This window comes from Salmo salar, chromosome ssa26, assembly GCF_905237065.1.
Source record: "Salmo salar chromosome ssa26, Ssal_v3.1, whole genome shotgun sequence".
NCBI classification, from domain to species: Eukaryota; Metazoa; Chordata; class Actinopteri; order Salmoniformes; family Salmonidae; genus Salmo; species Salmo salar.
In genome coordinates, this window is record NC_059467.1 from 6,381,184 (window position 1) to 6,394,750 (window position 13,567).

At 45.0% G+C, this 13,567-nt stretch overlaps 1 protein-coding gene across 1 annotated transcript in view; it reads left to right on the forward strand.

The window, feature by feature from the left end:
- Window positions 1–13,567, forward strand: part of LOC106587057 (protein kinase C-binding protein NELL1) — a 493,867-nt gene that overhangs the window by 464,363 nt on the left and 15,937 nt on the right. The window contains exon 16 of the mRNA XM_014174942.2: window positions 9,320–9,460. Coding sequence (XP_014030417.2) covers window positions 9,320–9,460 — 141 coding nt within the window. The remainder of the gene's footprint in view (window positions 1–9,319; window positions 9,461–13,567) is intronic.

Consider the following 13,567-nt stretch of genomic DNA (forward strand, 5'->3'; position numbering starts at 1 on the left):
GGCTTGCCCAGCGCCCATGTCTCGGCCGGTTCGCCCAGGTGGGATGCCGGATGGCGCCCCTAGGGGGGGGGGGGGTACTGTCACGTCTGCTCCCGCTCTTCCCTCCCCTGGCACTTGAGGGCACCAGGCTGCCCTGCATCACGCACTCCTGCCATCAATTACACACACCTGCCTTCCCTCATCACGCGCTTCAGCGATATTGGACTCACCTGGACACACATATCATCTGTTTATTACCTCCCCTATATTTGTCAGTTTCCCTGCTCTGTTCTTTGCTGATGCATTGATTGTTTTTTTTGTCTTTGTTTTCTTGTATGCTGACGCTGTTCCTGTCTCGTTCCATGTCCATTATTCATTAAATGTTTTACTCCCCGTACCTGCTTCATCTCTCCAGTGTCAACTCATGTGACATATATACAGTATATATTTCCTGAGCATTCTTATATCTCCTAAACATAGGACAAACACTTCAAAACATTGTTTCTTATGATTTAATTTTTGCAATTGTTGAATGTGTTATTCAATGAGTTTCTCTGGGCTATAGTAGTAAAGGTCAAATTCAATGTTATCAAAAAAATTAATATACTTAAAATTCTGAATCAAATAGTTAAACGATCTGTAGTATAACCATTTAAAACAATTCCGTATGTCAGCTTAGAGCCCCTCCAATGGCTTAAACTTTGAAGAATTAAGAGTTCTATTAGCTTTTCAATGACTTTGCACTGATGCTGCATTAATTCACTTTGCTTTGTGATATAATTTACTAAGAACCTCTAGGTCAGAGAGCTCTTTCGAGATCATCACGGTCTCATATCATAGGTATGATTTCCTCCAGAATCATAGGATCTCTAAAACATCACCTCCACTGTCGAGTTAGGCAGAGTCAGGTTGTCTTTCTTCTTCCTGCTGGTTATCATCAGCTGGGGAGAGGAAGCCGCAGGGTCTTAACATGTCACAGTGGTGGGTTCTTTCTGGCCCTCTCTCAAACCTCACCACAAACACTGGGATGTCATCTGATATCTTTCGCTCCACAATGTGCACTTCAGACTCCCAGTGATCAGAAAACTTGTGTTTCCCCAGAATGCACTTCTTCCTGATGAGCACTCTGTCACCTTCAGTGATTGTAGATGCTATCACTTTTTTTGCAGTGGCGACCCGTCATTCAGGGCAGGCGGGCATTTTTGGGCTTGTCGGTTTTGCATATTATTTTGGCATTAATACTTGTCACATATCAGTTTGCAAACAATGTAAAAAAATATATATATAATTCGTCTCTTTTTTGTTTTCTTGAGTAAGGCAGCTCCTAAATGCAGGTGTTTCAGCCTAGCTAAGTGCTTTCTGTGGTGGTGGGGCAAGCCAGAAGAAAATACGGAGCATTGCGCCATGATTGGTTCAGTGTTCTGTCACTCATGGGGACACTACGTCACGACCAAGTCTAAGGTTAGACCTTGAAAATTCTAGCCCCTTGGATGCTGCCATAGAGTTACATTAGAAGTGCCCATCCAAGAATGCTCAAGATCATTGGCCACAGATAAAATGACGTCAAATCACGTTATATCTACAGTAGCTTTGATTGGTCAAAATCTTAGCTAGCGGTCATCATGAATGAAGTCGACAATCTACTGGCGAACCCTTTTTAATCCTTGTCATATGAAGAGAAATAATGAAGATAAAATGTATCAGCGCTCATCGGCCATTGGACATAAACATTACACAAGTTGGAAATCGCAAATTCAACAATGAGTGGTTTGGAAGGATACAGTGGCTGTGTGGTCACATCTGTGATTAAGGGGCTCTTTTCCAAGTTTAAAATTATAAACATTCAACATTGGCCATGCTGGCAATGAAGCATGATTTGTGCCTCGCTCAAAACACTGTTAACTCGGAACTGCGAAAACTTGACCTCAGTGAGTTCAAGACAACTGGGAAGTCAGGAATAAACTAGCTCCGACTGGGAAAATACGTTTTGAACGGTCATCCAAATTGTAAATTCGGCCTCTTCCTGGAGCTATAACCTGAAGATCAATGGTGTCGTCTTGTTTTTTTCCGAGTTGTTTTGAAAGCACCATAAATCCAGAGAATGCCAGACTTTGATGACAAAATTTGCCCACAAAGGACCGCCGTGCCACCTTCCTGTTCAAGTGAGCACAGCACAACAAGGTGAGTCTAAAAATGTATTGTATGTTGCCGCATAAATGATATAATATGCCAGGGAGATATGTATACTGTAGCTAAGAAAGTAATACTAAGTGTATGTTGTGTAGTAAGATGTTAGTAGCCCATGTGCCTCACCCTAATAATTTAGTCTATTTAACCCTCTTAATTTCATCCAAACTGTTCTGACTTGATGGTGCACATGTAGCCTATAACCTGTTTTAGATCAATTTTATAATTGAATATTGTAAGAGCTTTCATTGTCTGCTTATATGCCCTCTGTATCGGCTGTCGTATAGAGGGGACCAAAGCGCAGCGTGTTGAGTGCTCATGATGAAATGTATTAACTCAAAAACACTAATGACAAAATAACAAACGGAACACGATCAACTTACAGTTAGTTCTGTCAGGTACAGAGACTAAACAGAATACAACTGCCCACAAACACAGGTGGAAAAACCCCTACTTAAATATGATCTCCAATTAGAGGCAACGAGGACCAGCTGCCTCCAATTGGAGATCAACCCAAAAAACCCCAACATAGAAATATAACAACTAGAAAACCACCCAAAACACCCCCTGTTACGCCCTGACCTACTCTACTATAGAAAATGACATCTTACAAGGGTCAGGACGTGACAGTACCCCCCCCAAAAGGTGCAGACTCCGAATGCAAATAAAAAAAGAAACCACAAAACAAAAAGGGAGGGTAGGGAGGGTGACAATTGTCTATGGCGGTTCTAGTGCAGTACCCAGAACCTTACCATCCAGCAGATCCTCCAGCAGCGGAGGTGGCTCCGGTTCGGGGCGTAACCCCCGCTCCGCCCGCAGATCCCTCTGCTTCTGTACCACCGGACTGTAGATCATCACCAGAGGTTCCGGGCTACAGGCCGCCGGAGGTTCCGGGCTGCAGGCCGCCGGAGGTTCCGGGCTGCAGGCCGCCGGAGGTTCCGGGCTGCAGGCCGCCGGAGACTCCGGGCTGCAGGCCGCCGGAGGTTCCGGGCTGCAGGCCGCCGGAGACTCCGGGCTGCAGGCCGCCGGAGGTTCCGGGCTGCAGGCCGCCGGAGGTTCCGGGCTGCAGGCCGCCGGAGACTCCGGGCTGCAGGCCGCCGGAGACTCCGGGCTGCAGGCCGCCGGAGACTCCGGGCTGCAGCGCCGCCGGCCGGAGACTCCGGGCTGCAGGCCGCCGGAGATTCCGGGCTGCAGGCCGCCGGAGACTCCGGGCTGCAGGCCGCCGGAGACTCCGGGCTGCAGGCCGCCGCCGGAGACTCCGGGCTGCAGGCCGCCGCCGCCGGAGACTCCGGGCTGAAGGCCGCCGCCGCCGGAGACTCCAGACTGGGGAGCGTCGCCGGAGGCTCCGGACTGGGGAGCGTCGCCGGAGGCTCCGGACTGGGTATGTGCACTGGAGGTCTGATGCGTGGGACTGGCATAGGTGGCGCCAGACTGGTAACACGCACCTCGGGTCGAGTGCGGGGAGGAGGCACAGGACATACTGGGCTGTGGGAGCGCACTGGAGGGAGTGCGTGGAGCAGGCACAGGACGTACTGGCTCTGGTTTGCTCCTCGGCTCCGCCGACTGCTAAAAAAATGTTATTTGGGTTTCTGTAGCCTCTCGTGCCTCCCTGGCAGGCTTCTATATCTGTCTATTACTTGGCCCCAAGTCCAGTTTACCCTCTCTAGCCTCTCCTTCAGAGACCAGGTATCCATCTCCTCCCGAGCACGCTGCTTGATCAAATCAAATCAAAAATCAAATCAAATTTATTTTTATATAGCCCTTCGTACATCAGCTGATATTCTCAAAGTGCTGTACAGAAACCCAGCCTAAAACCCCAAACAGCAAGCAAAGCATGTGAAAGAAGCACGGTGGCTAGGAAAAGATCCAGTTGTGGTGGGCAGTTCTGTAACGACTGTCGTAGAGAGGGGACCAAAGCGCAGCGTGTTGAGTGCTCATTATATTTATTAACTCGAAAAACACTAAAGACAAAATAACACACAGCAAACAAACAGAATACAGTTCTGTCAGGTACAGAGACTAAACAGAAAATAACTGCACACAAACACAGGTGGGGAAAAAAACTACTTAAATATGATCTCCAATTAGAGGCAACAAGAACCAGCTGCCTCCAATTGGAGATCAACCCAAAAAGAAACAACATAGAAAAACTAGAACTTAAACATAGAAATAGAAAACATAGAAAACCGCCCAAAACACCCCCTGTCACGCCCTGACCTACTCTACTATAGAAAATGACATCTTACAAGGGTCAGGACGTGACACCCTCTTTATTTATCCTTCTGTTCTGACTTGGTGTACAGGGAGAACATTGTACGAACGGCCCATGTTCTGAATTCTGTCGCTGTACATTTCAAAAGTGCTAAACAAATAGTATTGACCTCCTCCGTCCTAGTTCGCTCATTAATGTCTTAATCAAAATTACGGATTGTCTCTTATCCGCTTGTTGTCCCCTTCCAATCACATCTCAATAAGTTGCATGGACTGGGTAAAAAAACAGACACTGAATATCCCTTTGAGCATGGTGAAGTTACTAATTACGCTTTGGATGGTGTATCAATACACCCAGTCAATACAAAGATACAGGTGTCCTTCCTAACTCAGTTGCCGGAGAGGAAGTAAACTGCTCAGGGATTTCACCATGAGGTAATTTTAAAACAGTTATAGTTTAATTAATGTGATAGGAGAAAACTGATGATGGATCAATCACATTGTAGTTACTCCACAATACTAACCGAAATGGCAGAGTGAAAAGAAGGTACTCTGTACAGAATCAACATATTACAAAACATGGATCATGTTTGAAATAAGGCACTAAAGTAATATTGCAAAAACATTGGCTAAGAAATTAACCTGTTGGGGCTAGGGGGCAGTATTTTCACGGCTGGATAAAAAAACGTACCCGATTTAATCTGGTTACTAATCCTACCCAGTAACTAGAATATGCATATACTTATTATATATGGATAGAAAACACCCTAAAGTTTCTAAAACTTTTTGAATGGTGTCTGTGAGTATAACAGAACTCATTTGGCAGGCAAAACCCTGAGACATTTTCTGACAGGAAGTGGATACCTGATGTGTTGAATTACCTTTAAGCCTATGCCATTGAAACACACAGGGGCTGATTAATGTTTTGGCACTTCCTATTGCTTCCACTAGATGTCACCAGCCTTTACAAAGTGTTTTGAATCGTAGTTTTGTGAAAAGAGTTGTCTTCAACAAATGATCCAGTGCCCACACTTGGGCCAGTTAGTGACAATTATTCAAACTTATGTTTCCTGGATTAATGACAGAGAGAAAACATTTCATGACTATAGCTCAAAAGGGAAAGGAGATATTCTTGTTCAAAGTTTGGTGGGGGACAAAAAGTCTAATTTGCGGAAAATGTAATGGGCCGAGCTTATAGGTCCTTATGGGAAACGTGTTGCTCATGTGGTAGCCTCTGCCAAGTCCCCACAACCGGATGTTCCAGTTTTCAGGGGAAATGGAAAGAGAGCCTGTGATGTGCCTTCTGCTTTTGGACGTTATCAAGCGACACTCCATCTTAACTCCCCCTCCACATTTACTGGATTGGTTAAACAGTGCAGAAGAGAAGCTCCCCTGACAGTTATTTTTCTTCTCGTCAACACCAGTATGTAGGGGATCTAGTTTCAGATGTTTCTTTTACACCTGCTACGTTAGGTTACTCATGAGGAGATGCATATATACAAAATGCCGTGACTGTAGCTCAAACGGGACAGGAGATATGCATGTTTCCAAGCAGTCATTCTCAACCCTGTACACACACAGCAGAGATGGGTCTAGCTAGCATAAGCACGGTGTGGTTCCCTACAAAAGCCCCATACATCCTCACAGCAGAGCTGGGTCTAGCTAGCATAAGCACTGTGTGGTTCCTACAGAAACTTTTGTAGATTCTTATAAAATGCTATTTTTTTTATTTTAGACAATTATTTGTAGTAGTACACATGTATTATAACCTGTGGCGATTTTAGCATGTAAATCTTGGTGGGACAAACAAACAAAAAAAATGTATGCATGCCAGCTGTAACGATGTGTGCTGAGAGTCAGGAAGCAAGTTCATGGAGCGAATAATTTAATGAACAAAACATAATACAAAACAAGAAACACACAGGCAGGAACAGAAACAATAACGCATGGGGAAGGAATCAAAGGGAGTGACATATATAGGGAAGGTAATCAGGGAAGTGATGGGGAGTCCAGATGAGTCTGATGACGTGCAGGTGCGCACCATAACGAGCAGCCTGGTGACCTAGAGGCCGGAGAGGGAGCACACGTGACAGTACCCCCTCCCCAATGCGCGGCTCCAGCCGCAGGACTCCGACCAAATGACGATCCCGTGGATCATAAGCGGACCGGACCCCTCTGCAGAGGCGCGGGAAACCTGTCAATCCGGCTGAGATGCAGTTGCATGGCGACGCAGAGTGCCGAAGAGAGAGCATACCTGACGGTACCCCCTCCCCGGCGCGTTCGGCTCCAGCCGCAGGACGCCAAACCAAGGAACGAACCCGGGGATCAGGAGCGGACTGGTCACCCCTGCTGATGCGCGGGAACCTGTCACCGGCTGGGACGCGGGAACCTGACAGACCGGCTGAGGCAGGGGAGCCTGGCGATCCGGCTGAGGCACGAGAGCCTGACGAGCCGGTGGACGCAGGGGAGCCTGGCGATCCGATAAAGACATGAAAGCCCGACGAGCCGGCTGAGGCAGGGGAGCTTAGCGATCCGGCTGAGGCATGAAACCCTGTAGCGGTTCCCGGACCCAACGTCATTCCACTTGACACAAAAATAAATAAATGAAACATAATACAAAACAAGAAACACAAACAACGCACAGACATAAGGACCTATAAGCTCGGCCCATTACATTTTCCGCAAATTAGACTTTTTGTCCCCCACCAAACTTTGAACAAGAATATCTCCTTTCCCTGGCAGGTGTGGTGGCAGGTAACTATGGTGGCAGGTGTGCGCCATAATGAGCAGCATGGTGACCTAGAGGCCTGAGAGGGAGCACACGTGACACCAGCAAAGCCACTACACAACCCTAAACAATACATTAACTGCACTATGACGGTGACAAACGGTGCCCACAAACTGTTAGGGCCTACATAAAGCTGTCCCAACAGCAGAGCTTTCTTTTCAGCACCATGGAGTGAATCCTTACCACCGCTACACCTGGCTATCATCGGAGCCTTGTCTGGCAGTGAAACAGTTCATTCAGTCTCATTTACTGCCTTTTAAAAAAAAAAACATAGCTAATATGGCTGACTTGCTTAAACAAATGTGGTTTCTACTGACAATTGAGATGTACAAATGATGGCATAAGGGAACGAAGAGCGGATAAGAGGCAATCCGTAATTTTGATTAAGACATTAATGAGCGAGCTAGGAAGGACGTAGTCAATGGAACTATTTGTTTTGCACTTTTGAAATGTACAGCAACAGAATTCAGAACATGGGCCGTTATTATAGTATTCTCCCTGTACACCAGGTCAGAACCGTAGGAGAAATAAAGGAGTCATATAAGCAGAGAATGAAATTTTCTCTAAAACAGTCTATAGGCTACATGCACACCACCAAGTCAGAACAGTAGACTAGGTTATGAGGGGGAAAGGGAGCAAATTATTAAGGTGAGGCATATGGGCTACTAACAGCTTACTACACAACATACACATAGGTATACTGTAGCTAAGAAAGTAATGCTATCTCCCTGTTCCTCCTTGTTCGGGCGGTGTTCGGCGGTCGACGTCACCGACCTTCTAGCCATCACTGATCCATTTTTCATTTTTCATTGGTTTTGTCTTGTCTTCCTTCACACCTGGTTCCAATCCCATCAATTACATGTTGTGTATTTAACCCTCTGTTTCCCCTCATGTCCTTGTCGGAGATTGTTTATTGTAAGTGTTTGTGTACGTCTGTACTGGTGTTTGTCGGGTTATGTTTACCCATTGATTTTTATTATTATGTTTTCCGGTGGGTTTTTTGTAATAAACTACGCCGTTGGAAACACAGTTATTTCTCTCCTGCGTCTGACTTCTCTGCCGCCAGTTAAACACCCCTTACACTCCCTGGCATATTACAGATTTTATGCAGCAGCATACAAGACATTTTTGGACTTACCTTGTTGTGCTGTGCTCACTTGAACAGGAAGGTGGCACAGCGGCCCTTCTTGTGGGCAAATTGTGTCATCAAACTTTGTCATCAAAGTCTGGCATTCTATGGATTTATGGTGCTTTCAAGACAACTGGGAACTCGGGGAAAAAAACAAGATTAAATCATGATGTCAGTGATCTTCAGGTCGGAGCTCTAGAAAGAGGCCCGTGTTCCCATCTTGGAATTCCAAGTTTTTCCAGTTGTCTTGAACTCACTGAAGTCTGAGATTTCCCAGTTTCAAGTTTTCAGTTGTTTTGAATGCGGCATAAGTAATGCTGAATTGACAGCATGGCCAATGTATTCAAACTTTTCTGTCCCATGGTGTTTCATGTGAATGTTTATCCTTTTAAGCTTGGAAAAGAGACCCTTAAACACAGACTTGGACCACACACACACCCACTCCACTGAATGTAAATGTAAATCTATGGCAGCACCCAAGGGGCTTGAATTTCCGAGCTCTCCCTGTAGATTTTGCTGTGAAGTAGTGTCCCCATGAGTGACAGAACACTGAGCCAATCATGGTGCAACTAGAGAACATTACCATCCCCTACTCTCCGTATTTTCCGCTGGCTGCCCCACGACCACAGAAAGCTGCTGAAACACCTGCATTTTGGAGATGCCATACTCAAGAAAGTAAAAAAGATGTTTGTATGCAGATTTATTAACTAAATTTTTTAAAATGTTTTACATTGTTTGCAAACTGATATGTGACACGTATAAATGTCACAATAACATGCAAAACAGGCACCCCCCCCCCAAAAAAATGTATTCAATTTATTTTTGCTAAACAGGTGGGGCTCAAAACATGTGGGGCTTTGCTCCACCTGCCCTGATTGACAGCTCGCCACTGATTGTAACAATCAGGAGACAGTTGGGATTTCCTTAAATGCAAATGTTATAGAATTACATATAGATTAAGTCATTCATATGATCTTTGTGAAAAGATAATGTTGATGGCATCAGATATACTGTGTTTCCACCAGACATTGACGAGTGTGCGGAGGTCCTGATCCAGTGCCACATTCACTCCCACTGTGTCAATCTGCCGGGTTGGTACCACTGTGAGTGCAGGAACGGTTTCCATGACAATGGCTCCTACCTGATTGACGGGAGCTCCTGCATCGGTTAGTATGCAGTCATTATATTCCACCTCTGTTGGTCGTCTCCATCTCTACTGCTCCTGTCCATCTTGGTCTTCTGTAGCTCAGTTGGTAAAGCTGTAAATTGCTTGGGATAAAAACTATGTCACACATTACAGGGGAGGGGGCTGTTAACATGGCTATGCAGATTTATTTTGTGCTGCATGTTGCAGTCTTTTGTTGTGTAGTCTGAATTAATGAATGAATGAATGGAATTTGATTTGCACATCATGAGCACAGCAATAACAAAACATATATAAAGAGTAGACACGGACTAACAATCAATGAGACTACAACATACAACATTAATGTATATATAAATCAATATCAAATACTGTTTAGTGCATTACAGCAACTGACGTGGGGAATCACATGTGATCCCAATCTCTGTCAGAAGAGCATGATTTCTCCATATAGCTCAGGATGTAGCGATGCATCAATCATGCAGAGATACAATGGTCAGGAATACATCACTAACATCACTAAGGTAAAAATGTACTTTGGCATGCGAAAGTGTTCACCCCCTTGGCATTTTGTTGCCTTAAAACCTGGAAATAGAATGGGTTTTTGGGGGGTTTGTATCATTTCATTTACACAACATGCCTACCACTTTGAAGATGCAAAATATTTTTTATTGGGAAACAAAGGAATAAGACAAAATAACTGAAAACTTGAGAGTGCATAACTATTCACCCCCCCAAAGTCAATACTTTGTAGAGCCACCTTTTGCAGCAATTACAGCTGCAAGTCTCTTGGGGTATGTCTCTATAAGCTTGGCACATCTAGCCACTGGGATTTTTGCCTATTCTTCAAGACAAAACTGCTCCAGCTTCTTGAAGTTGGATGGGTTCCGCTGGTGTACAGCAATCTTTAAGTCATACCACAGATTCTCAATTGGATTGAGGTCTGGGCTTTGACTAGGCCATTCCAAGACATTTAAATGTATCCCCTTAAACCACTCGAGTGTTGATTTAGCAGTATGTTTAGGGTCATTGTCCTGCTGGAAGATGAACCTCCGTCCAAGTCTCAAATCTCTGGAAGACTGAAACAGGTTTCCCTCAAGAATTTCCCGGTATTTAGCGCCATCCATCATTCTTTCAATTCTGACCAGTTTCCCATTCCCTGCCGATGAAAAACATCCCCACAGCATGATGCTGCCACCACCATGCTTCACTGTGGGATGGTATTCTCTGGGTGATGTGAGGTGTTGGATTTGCGTCAGACAACGTTTTCCTTAAGGGCCAAAAAGCTCAAATTTAGTCTCATCTGACCAGAGTACTTTCTTCCATATGTTTGGGGAGTGTCCCACATGCCTTTTGGTGAACACCAAACGTGTTTGCTTGTTTTTTACTTTAAGCAATGGCTTTTTTCTGGCCACACTTCTGTGAAGTGTACGACTTAAAGCGGTCCTATGGACAGATACTCCAATCTCTGCTGTGGAGCTTTGCAGCTCCTTCAGGGTTATCTTTGGTCTCTTTTTTACGTCTCTGATTAATGCCCTCCTTGCCTGGTCTGTGAGTTTCGGTTGGCGGCTCTCTCTTGGCAGGTTTGTTGTGGTGCCATATTCTTTCAATTTTTTAATAATGGATTTAATGGTGCTCGGTGGGATGTTCAAAGTTTCTGATGTTTTTTTTATAACTCAACCCTGATCTGTTCTTCTCGACAACTTTGTCCCTGACCCTGTTTTGAGAGTTCCTTGGTGTTCATGGTGCCGCTTGCTTGGTGGTGCCCCTTGCTTAGTGGTGTTGCAGATTCTGGGGCATTTCAGAACAGGTGTATAAATACTGAGATCATGTGAGATTGCATACAGGTGGACTTTATTTAACTAATTATGTAGCTTCTGAAGGTAATTGGTTGCACCAGATCTTATTTAGGGGCTTCATAGCAAAGAGAGTGAATAGATATGCACGCACCACTTTTCAGCAATTTTTTATTTATTTCAATTCACCAATTTGGACTATTTTGTGTATGTCCATTACATGAAATCGAAATAAAAATCCATTTAAATTACAGGTTGTAATGCAACAAAATAGGAAAAACACCAAGAGGGATGAATACTTTTGAAAGGCACTTTACTATGGAAATCTGTTAATTAGATCAGAATATCTATTTTGATTATATTAGAAGATGGCTGCCGTCTTATCGGCTCTTAACCAACCATGCTATTTTGTTTGTTTTTTCATGTTGTTCGTAATTTGTTTTGTACATAATGTTGCTGCTACCATCTCTTATGACCGAAAAGAGCTTCTGGACATCAAAACTAGGATTACTCACCTCAAATTGGACGAGGAGTTCTTCTTAAATGAGTCGGATGCGAGGGATATATTACAGATACCCGACCAGACCCAGATCCCCGTGATTCGCTGGAAAAGGAAACGTAGGTTTCGCGAAAAGAGATCAGGATGCCTTATGAGGATCAGGCGACGAGTGGCTAATCTGCCCTTGCCTTCCATTCTGCTAGCTAACGTTCAATTGCTGGAAAATAAATGGGACGAACTGAAAACACATATATCCTACTAAAGGGACATTAAAAACTGCATGTTAAATGTGCAACCAAAAGGGAAAAAATTCTAGACCACCTTTACTCCACACATGAAGAGGCATACAAGGTTCTCCCTCACCCTCCATTTGGCAATCAGACCATAACTCTATCCTCCTGAATCCTGCTTACAAGAAAAAATGTAAGCCGGAAGCACCAGTGACTCGGTCTATAAAAAAAGTGGTCAGATGAAGCAGATGCTAAACTACAGGACTCTTTTGCTAGCATAGACTGGAATATGTTCCGGGATTCTTCTGATGACATTGAGGAGTACACCACGTCAGTCACTGGCTTTATCAATAAGTGCATCGAGGATGTCGTCCCCACAGTGACTGTATGTACATACCCCAACCAGAAGCCATGGATTACAGGCAACATTTGCACTGAGATAAAGGGTAGAGCCGCCGCTTTCAAGGAGCGGGACTCTAACCCGGAACCTTATAAGAAATCCTGCTATGCCCTCCGATCAACCATCAAACAGGCAAAGCATCAATACAGGACTCAGACCGAATCATACTATACCTGCTCCGACGCTTGTCGGATGTGGTAGGCCTTGCAAACTATTACAGACTACAAAGGGAAGCACCACCGAGAGCTTACCAGATGAGCTAAATAACTTCTATGGTCGCTTCAAGGCAAGTAACACTGAAACATGCATGATAGCATCAGCTGTTCCGGATGACTGTGTGATCACGCTCTCCGCAGCCGATGTGAGTAAGACCTTTAAACAGGTCAACATTCACAAGGCCGCTGTGTCAGATGGATTACCAGGACGTGTACTCCGAGCATTCGCTGACCAACTGGCAAGTGTCTTCACTGACATTTTCAACCTCTCCCTGTCTGAGTCTGTAATATCAACATGTTTCAAGCAGACCACCATAGTCCCTGTGCCCAAGAACACTAAGGTAACCTGCCTAAAAATGACTACCGACACGTAGCACTCATATCTGTAGCCACGAAATGCTTTGAAAGGCTGGTCATGGCTCACATCTATGTGAGAATGATATTCAGCTCAACCCTCCTGTATACCCTGTTCACTCATGACTGCATGACCAGGCACGTCTCCAACACCATCATTAAGTTTGCTGATGACACAACAGTGGTTGGCCTGATCACCAACAATGATGAGACAGCCTATAGGGTGGAGGTCAGAGACCTGACCGTGTGGTGCAAGGACAACAACCTCTCCCTCAATGTGATCAAGACAAAGGAGATGACTGTGGACTACAGGAAAAGAAGGACCGAGTATGCCTCCATTCTCATTGGCGGGGCTGTAGTGGAGCAGGTTGAGAGCTTCAAGTTCCTTTGCGTCCACATCAGCAACAAACTAACATGGTCCAAGCACACCAAGACAGTCGTGAAGAGGAAACGACAAAACCTATCCCACCTCAGGAGACTGAAAAGATTTGGAATTGGTCCTCAGATCCTCAAAAGGTTTTACAACTGCACCATCGAGAGCATCCTGACGGGTTGCATCGCTGCTTGGTATGGCAACTGCTCGGTCTCCAATTGCAAGGCACTACAGATGGTAGTGCGTACGGCCCAGTACACCA